Source organism: Balaenoptera acutorostrata, chromosome 3 (genome assembly GCF_949987535.1).
Source record: "Balaenoptera acutorostrata chromosome 3, mBalAcu1.1, whole genome shotgun sequence".
Classification (NCBI taxonomy): Eukaryota; Metazoa; Chordata; class Mammalia; order Artiodactyla; family Balaenopteridae; genus Balaenoptera; species Balaenoptera acutorostrata.
In genome coordinates this window covers 140,866,967-140,874,606 of record NC_080066.1, presented here as the reverse complement: position 1 = coordinate 140,874,606, position 7,640 = coordinate 140,866,967, and the positions used below count along the sequence as shown (strand labels likewise).

General features: G+C 45.4%; 1 protein-coding gene and 1 long non-coding RNA gene across 3 annotated transcripts in view; one reads left to right on the top strand and one right to left on the bottom strand.

Moving 5' to 3' along the window:
* Positions 1-712: 712 nt before the first annotated feature.
* Positions 713-7,640, bottom strand: part of LOC130707770 (uncharacterized) — a 91,756-nt gene continuing 84,828 nt past the window's right edge. Inside the window, exons 3-4 of one of the 2 annotated variants that reach the window (XR_009007798.1) lie at positions 3,556-3,692; positions 713-3,164 (exon numbers count right to left, since the gene is read on the bottom strand). This is a non-coding gene — a long non-coding RNA (uncharacterized LOC130707770). The remainder of the gene's footprint in view (positions 3,165-3,555; positions 3,693-7,640) is intronic. The other variant, XR_009007799.1, reaches the window with a different exon arrangement.
* TMEM30B (transmembrane protein 30B) lies at positions 3,769-5,252 on the top strand. The gene has a single exon (XM_007192956.3). The coding sequence runs from the start codon at positions 4,099-4,101 to the stop codon at positions 5,158-5,160; it is 1,062 nt and encodes a 353-aa protein (XP_007193018.2). The 5' UTR covers positions 3,769-4,098; the 3' UTR covers positions 5,161-5,252.

Genomic DNA, 7,640 nt, shown 5'->3' with positions numbered 1-7,640 from the left:
AAGTGCCTACAGAGTGACTGGCCCACAGTAGGTACTCAGTAAATGCTGACTATTTATTCAATGAGTCAGTGCAAGGAAGCCCTCTTGGACTGACTAGAAACAGATATCTTTGCATTGAAAGAGATATTTACTATCATTTTGGCAAACACACTCATACAGATAAGTAATCAGGAAACCAGAGAAGTTAAACAATTTGACAAAGATCACCCAGCTATTTCTTGATGAACTTTAGAGTAGAACTTGGACTTCCTTAACATCAAGCAACTTTCTTTCCCCTATCTTATATTGCTTCTCCTAGTATCTGATAGTTTATTATTGCAGACTAAATATATTCTGTGGTTAACAACTGGTTTTGTTGGCAACGTTTTGGTGAATGTAACCAAGTAAACAATGTTGTGGCAGTGTCAAAGACTCTAGAGATATGTATCTTTAACAGGTTTGACTTTTAAGCCCCTTTCCTGCTTTTAGAAATTTATCCTAAGGAAATAATATAAAATGAAAAGTTATAGGCAAAAAGATGTCTACTACTATATTCTTTGGAATACTGAAAAACTGGAAATAATCCACATGCCCAACAATAGGAGAGTGGTTAAATATGGCAAACCCATGAATTTTGGAACCATTTAAAAATTATGAAGACCACAAAGAAACAGAGAAAATATTTACTTTGTTCTTCATCTCATTCCATAAGGAAGTAATTTAACACACAGAATGATAATGTATTTTTTATAATTAAAATCTATTAAAAATTAAATAATTATATGGATAAAACCCACAATATAAAATGGAAAAATAAAACGATTTTAGGAGTACTGGGATTGGGAATGACTTTTTCTTTCACTTTGAGTTCTCTTTATAATAAAGAGACACAAAAAAGAATTGTTTAGAATGAACTAACTTCTTTTTTGGGACTGGGAAGAGTTTACAAGATCCATGTGTCCTTTAATGCATCATGATAACACACAACCAAATGAAAGACACAAGGTCAGGGCCCTCGTTTTACACTGAACTCTGGGGGACACAGCAATACCTACCAGTCCCTGGCCTCTCAGAACTTGCAAGCTGGTAGAGAAGACATGACGTATACATGTATCCTGGCACTGCTCCACCTCCAAAATCTTTAACATCCCATCTCATACCAGGGCTTTTCCCCTCCCAGCTTTCATGCCACCTGCTCATTAATTAACATCATTAGGACTGCCAGTCTGCTGGTCCCTATGCTCTCTTTTGGTCCCCCAGCTTTGTTTCATTTTTCTTTGCTATTCTCTTAAATACTAAGGCCTATCACTTAAGCCACTCGCTCCACAATAACTGCAATATCTTAAGCCTTTATTTCCAATTCACCTGCACTGAAAGCCCCCATGTGCTGGACGTGTTCACTTGCCTTCTCCCAGCCTGGGTTGCATGACTGCTCTAGATGAAGCCACTCAGCATCACTTCACATATCCCAGGCCAGTTCCCTCTTCCCCTCCTCACAGACTTCCTTAGGCTCATGCTTTCCCTTCCCCGCCCCACAATGCCTTTTACTGCACAGAAAGAAATTCTTATGTGGGAACTTTCTCCCCTTGAGCCAAGACCAAAGCCCAGTTGCATTCTGCATCCATCCTTACTCCCTGTTTCAGAGGTGAGCTGACCCTGCACCTGCTCTCTGGACCCGGCACCTCCTGCCTGCTCCTGCCTTTGGACCATCCATGAGCTTGTCGCCCCTCTCTTCAACCTTGCCTGAACTGTTATCTTTTCCCCTCGGAATAAACCCTTGCTGCCATCTATAAAGAAGCCTTTCCCTTGGGATACATACTCTTCTAAATGATTGCCACGTGCCTTTCTCCTGCCCTTCCCCCATACTTCTAAAAGGTGTTGTCCTGCCTCCACATCCTCTTTCCCTCACCTGAGACAGCCTGACTCCTCCCACCCCACCACCCAAATTGTTCCCACAGAAGTTAAATCCAATGGCACCTTTTCATTTCTTGTCTCACTAGAACCCTCCGCTGTGTTTCACCCTGTAGACCATTCCTTGTCTTGAAATAGTCTCTTCTTTTGGCTTTTGGGACACTCTGGTGTGACCCTAGTTATCAGAATGAATAAACGACTGTCATCCAGGGAGGGGAGAGCTGGCAAGTCTCTCAGCTCAACAGGAGGGCTCACACTTCCGGGGAGTGGTGGCAGAGCAATTGTTAGACTTAAAATCCACTAGGTTAAGTTTGGGGAACTAAATTCCTTCCTAGGGACTAGTTTTGTGGACTCTATGTCAAGCCAACTGATGACTCAATGATATAGGAGTGGACGGAACCCACCAAAATGATACAGAGCTGTTTATTCTTTTATCTTCTTGAAAGAAAGGTGTAGTGGAGACTGGATCACACCATAAGAAGTTGTGGACAATGTTGGGATTTCCTCTCTCGGGGTATGATTAAAAGTGAGGGAAGTGGAATTCGAGTCAGTTGGGTCTCCCTCAGTATTCTCTAATAGCTAAAGCTTCCAATCTGCATTCATTCCATTCAACAAGATAGAATGAATTTTCTGTTATTAAAACAATATTACTTTTTAATTTTAGTATCATTCTTGTAAAGTATAATTCAGTACTTGAGTATATGCTGTCTATTGTCTATTTTGATTCATCTTATTCCTAAGTAATATGTCCCCTATCAGACTGCAAATGCCTTGAGGTCAAGGGTCCTTTTTAGTCTAATTGTCTTCTGTCTTCTACCTTGCTTAGCTTAGGGCTAACACTTGAAAGATGCTTAAAAAAAAAAAAATCCCTGTTGTTTAATTTAGCAAGTATTTTAACTTTCCAGATTTCAATGGGTTTTGAATAACTCCTGAATGCAACATATTATTCTAGGTACAGAAGTGTAATATAGCAAATATTTAAGTTATTTGCATTTTAGGAGTGAGAAGAGAGGCAGAAACACCTCAATACCTAAGGAGGATTTAGCACAAAGTTGAAATGGCCCAACACCCCCTTGTGTATATTGTACCAACCTAGATATAAAAGCCAGACTCGCAAGCAATGTTCAGAGCTATTTTGGGTTTTCTTTGCAGTAAGTCCTATAAAACCTTGTAGTTCACCTCCTTAGGCCCAAAGTCCCAACATCCTTGATTGAGGATAGCAGCTAGGTCTTTTGGGACCTTGGGTCGGACTTTCTTCCAGTCAGGCAAATAATCTGAAAAGAAAAAGAAATCACATGTAGTCCAGTGTATTTTTCTCCTTGTGTGGTTTCTCCACCAGCTAGAGAGATATTTAAAGGCTCTGAACCTCTTGCCATCTTTAATTCTCTTTTTTAAGTGTCATTTTTAGAGAACTTTCCACTTTTCTTAGTTATACAGCCAGATTGGGGAACCTGGCCGGAAAATCATTTTCCCTTAAAAAAAAAAAAAATTCTAGAATTTGAATGCAGGCACGGTATTCCAAACCGATTTACCATAGTGCAGTCTTCTGGGTATTGCAATTTGTGGCTGCAACTTGACTGAAAGGGGGCCCCTAAGTTAACCTACAAAGACAACAGGGTCCAGAGACACTTTTTTTCCACTTTCAGATAAAAGAGGATTAATTACCTGAAATCTTCAAGGCTCCAGGACGCACGGTGCAATCCCTCAGTGGAACTTTGTGCTGGAGGCTGCAGCTCCTACGATTTCGGGCAAGACTGGCCCAGGCACTCTAGTCACTTGGAAGGCGGAAGGGAAGGAAGTACCTGAGCAAGGTATGAGCCACTCAGAGGCAGCCTGGGGCCGCCACTCACCTCGGGGAGGAGGAGCTGGAGTCCCGACCCACCCGGAAAGAGAGGAAAAGCGAGCTCTGGGCCCGCCAGGTGAGGGAAGGAACGCCCGCGCGCTCACCTCCGAAGAGGCGGGGCGCGGCTCTCGATTACCCGCAGGGGCGGTGCTGGCCGATCACCTGGGCCGAGGCGGAACTGAAGGGTCCGGTCACTGCCCGGAGAACCTGTAACTAAGACTCACCTGTGCGGGGGCCGGAGGCGGGACCGGGGCCAGAACTCACCTGAGCCGGTGGAAACCCGCCGCGGGTTCGCCCAGCGAGGAGGGGGAGGCGCCCCCGGCCGGCCCCATCCGAGCGCCCCTCCGTGGGTCCGCGCGGCCGCCATGACCTGGAGCGCCACCGCCCGGGGCGCCCACCAGCCCGACAACACCGCGTTCACTCAGCAGCGCCTCCCCGCCTGGCAGCCGCTGCTGTCAGCCAGCATCGCGCTGCCGCTCTTCTTCTGCGCCGGCCTGGCCTTCATCGGCCTGGGCCTGGGCCTCTACTACTCCTCCAACGGCATCAAGGAGCTCGAGTACGACTATACCGGCGACCTGGGCACCGGCAACTGCTCGGTGTGCGCCGCCATCGGCCAGGGCCGCGCGCCGCCGCCCCGCTGCTCGTGCGCCTGGTACTTCTCGCTGCCCGAGTTCTTCCAGGGCCCCGTGTTCCTCTACTACGAGCTGACCAACTTCTACCAGAACAACCGGCGCTACGGCGTGTCCCGCGACGACGCGCAGCTGAGCGGGCTGCAGAGCGCGCTGCGCCACCCGGTCAACGAGTGCTACCCCTACCAGTACAGCGCGGCTGGCCTGCCCATCGCGCCCTGCGGCGCCATCGCCAACAGCCTCTTCAACGACTCCTTCTCGCTGTGGCACCAGCGCCTGCCCGGCGGGCCCTACGTCGAGGTGCCGCTCGACCGCACCGGCATCGCCTGGTGGACCGACTACCACGTCAAGTTCCGCAACCCGCCGCTGGTGAACGGCAGCCTGGCGTTGGCCTTCCAGGGCACCGCGCCCCCGCCCAGCTGGCACCGGCCGGTCTACGAGCTCAGCCCAGACCCGAACAACACCGGCTTCATCAACCAGGACTTCGTGGTGTGGATGCGCACGGCGGCGCTGCCCACGTTCCGCAAGCTGTACGCGCGCATCCGCCAGGGCAACTACTCGGCCGGGCTGCCGCGGGGCACCTACCGCGTCAACATCACCTACAACTACCCGGTGCGCGCCTTCGGCGGCCACAAGCTCATCACCTTCAGCAGCATCTCGTGGATGGGCGGCAAGAATCCGTTCCTGGGCATCGCCTACTTGGTGGTCGGCTCCCTCTGCATCCTCATGGGCTTTGTCATGCTGGTCGTCTACATTCGCTACCAGGACCAGAACGACGAAGACGAGGACGACGAGTAATTCCTGCTTTCAGAGCACCCTTTCTGCTTCTTGCCAAAACGCTCTTGCAAGCTTCTTTTGGTTCCTCCCTCCCGACTGTCACCCAGTTCCAACTTCGCCTCACTTTGCCTCCAGTTGTGGATGAGGGGACCAGAGAGAGAGAGGAATTACACCGGATCGGGGGGCTTCCAGACTCTTCTGGGGTGTTTGAACTGCTAGAGTGAGACATCCCTGCACATTTTCCCCATCTCCTTCACCAGTTGACATGTGAGGTTCTTTGAGAGAGGAAGGGACGGCTAGACTCCTCTCATTCAACCCCCATCTGGTGAAGAGATGTTAAATAACTCATTCCAGATCTAGCAGCTGCTCATTGCCTCCTGACGCTGACTCTAGAGCTTTAACCGCTACAGTGCAGTGGTTTTCTTTTTTCTTTTTTGGGAGGTGGGAGTGTAGAGAGGGAAGCCCACAAATAACCAGCAGAGGCATGGAGGGGTGGGGGAGAACATATTGATTAAAAATGTAGGTAGATTAGGAGGCCCCATCCCCAGAAATTCTGACACAGTAAGGCTGCGGTGAGACCCTGGAAGCTGCGGTTTTAACAAACCCATCTGGAGATTCCTCCTGTATTCCCTCAAGTTTGGGAATCAGTGCCCTGAACCAGGGAGCAAGTAGGATAACTGCCTATTTCCCTATTTCCTCAGGTGTCTGAAGCTGGGCCTGACGCAATCACTGCGTCCAGTTTTCCAGGGGGTCCTTTGTTCCCAGGGGCAGTGACAAGCATAATGTTGCAGGTTTGGTCTAGCACTCCTTCTTGAACATTGGAAGCTCTCTACAATGTACAGAATAAGTGAAAACAACAAGCTGGCATACAGATTTGCAGAGCAGGGTTTGTATCAATTCATTTGATATTTGAGTGTAAGAAATTAAAAGGTTTTTTTGGGGGGGGGGTGGCCAGGAACCGTGTAGAAACTTGAAAATGCCAGGTCAGTTTGTATAGTTCAGAGGGAATGTTTTAACCTTAGAATCAGATAGCCGGAGGGGATCTTAGAGGGAAAGTGATTTCCCTAAAGTCATATCTGTGTCTCCTGACTCTGGACTCAGTCCTCTTTGTCATCTAAATGACTTTTTATGCTTAGAGAGAAAGGGCTACGTTCATACCTTTTCCCTTGGGTTTAAGAAAAAAAAATTTAATCTATGTTCTCAGATGAACCATGTTTGTTTTTAGTAATATGTTTAAATGAATGCTAAGGAATATAGTCGTATGTAAACTAGAATCTTAAGAATTATTTGAACCTTTGAGATAATGTTAAACTCTGACTACTCTAAAATCATTCTAATATATATAAAATTATTCTAAGAAAATAGAATTTTAAAAACCCCTTTTATGGCAAAAGAACTTTAAAAAAGTGAGATCATCTTAACCAGTTTATTTGCCAAAAGCAGTTATTTGGTGTTCTGTCAGAATTCTCAGTGCCTGTTCTCTATTACGGCTACTTTCCAGTTACTACAATTTTTGCTCATGTCTATAAGGCAGTGCAATACCTTGAGGTATTTTTTTAAAGTAGTCAAAGCAATATTGAATTGTATTGAATAATTTACATTAATTTTATTTTACTCTTCTAGTCCTTTGAAAACTAATAGCCGATAGACAGCGTGCATGTTCATTGACATGTGTCTCAGATCTTCTGGAACAGTTGTGATTTTAGAGATTCTGTCTCAGTATTTACATAAACCAAAAAAATGTTTTATAATCCCAGTGTGCTGGCTTCCCAACTCCTGAATGTAACACAATTTTACTGTCAGATTGTGTACTGTGATTTTAGGCTATGAATATATGATCAGATATATAGAGAGTAATTTTTATTTATTATGAATGTTTGATCGAGCAGCTCACTAGCCTAGCCCTTCTTTATGATGGATAAGAGAATTTACTACATTTTTTTACTACTTAGTTGAGAACAACCATGTATATTGCCATCACTCTTACAATAATCATTGTATTGCTATAACATTTTAAATGAGACTACAAAATTTAAGGTATTCTGATTAAATCAATGAATATGGTTCCAAGCCCTATTGATTCTCTGGGTTTTTGAAAGAGAATAAAGGTTATGTTTGTATTGCCTTTGTTATCGCATTTGCTTAATTCTTTTGAACTATGATCTTAAAGGCACAAACGTTAAAAAAAGGTACCAACTAGCAACCACTTTGCTCATTTGTTATTAGCAGATTTATAATGCAGAAAGAAAATCATCTTTCATAATAAAGCTCACAGTGAACTCAATCTTTCAGTGTTAACTTCCCAATGCAGAATTTGAGCTTATATCAACATCAACGTGTAGTACAAATCAGATGATCTTCAACTATTGTTTGAATTTGGTAAAATTTGGTCAATTTTTTTAAAAATTTATTTTATTTTATTTATTTATTTTGCCTGCGTTGGGTCTTTGTTGCTGTGCGTGGGCTCTCTCTAGTTGCAGTGAGCGGAGGCTACTCTTCGT

Coding starts and splice junctions, on each gene's coding strand:
- TMEM30B (XM_007192956.3), top strand. CDS start 4,099: ATGACCTGGAGCGCCACCGCCCGGGGCGCCCACCAGCCCGACAACACC.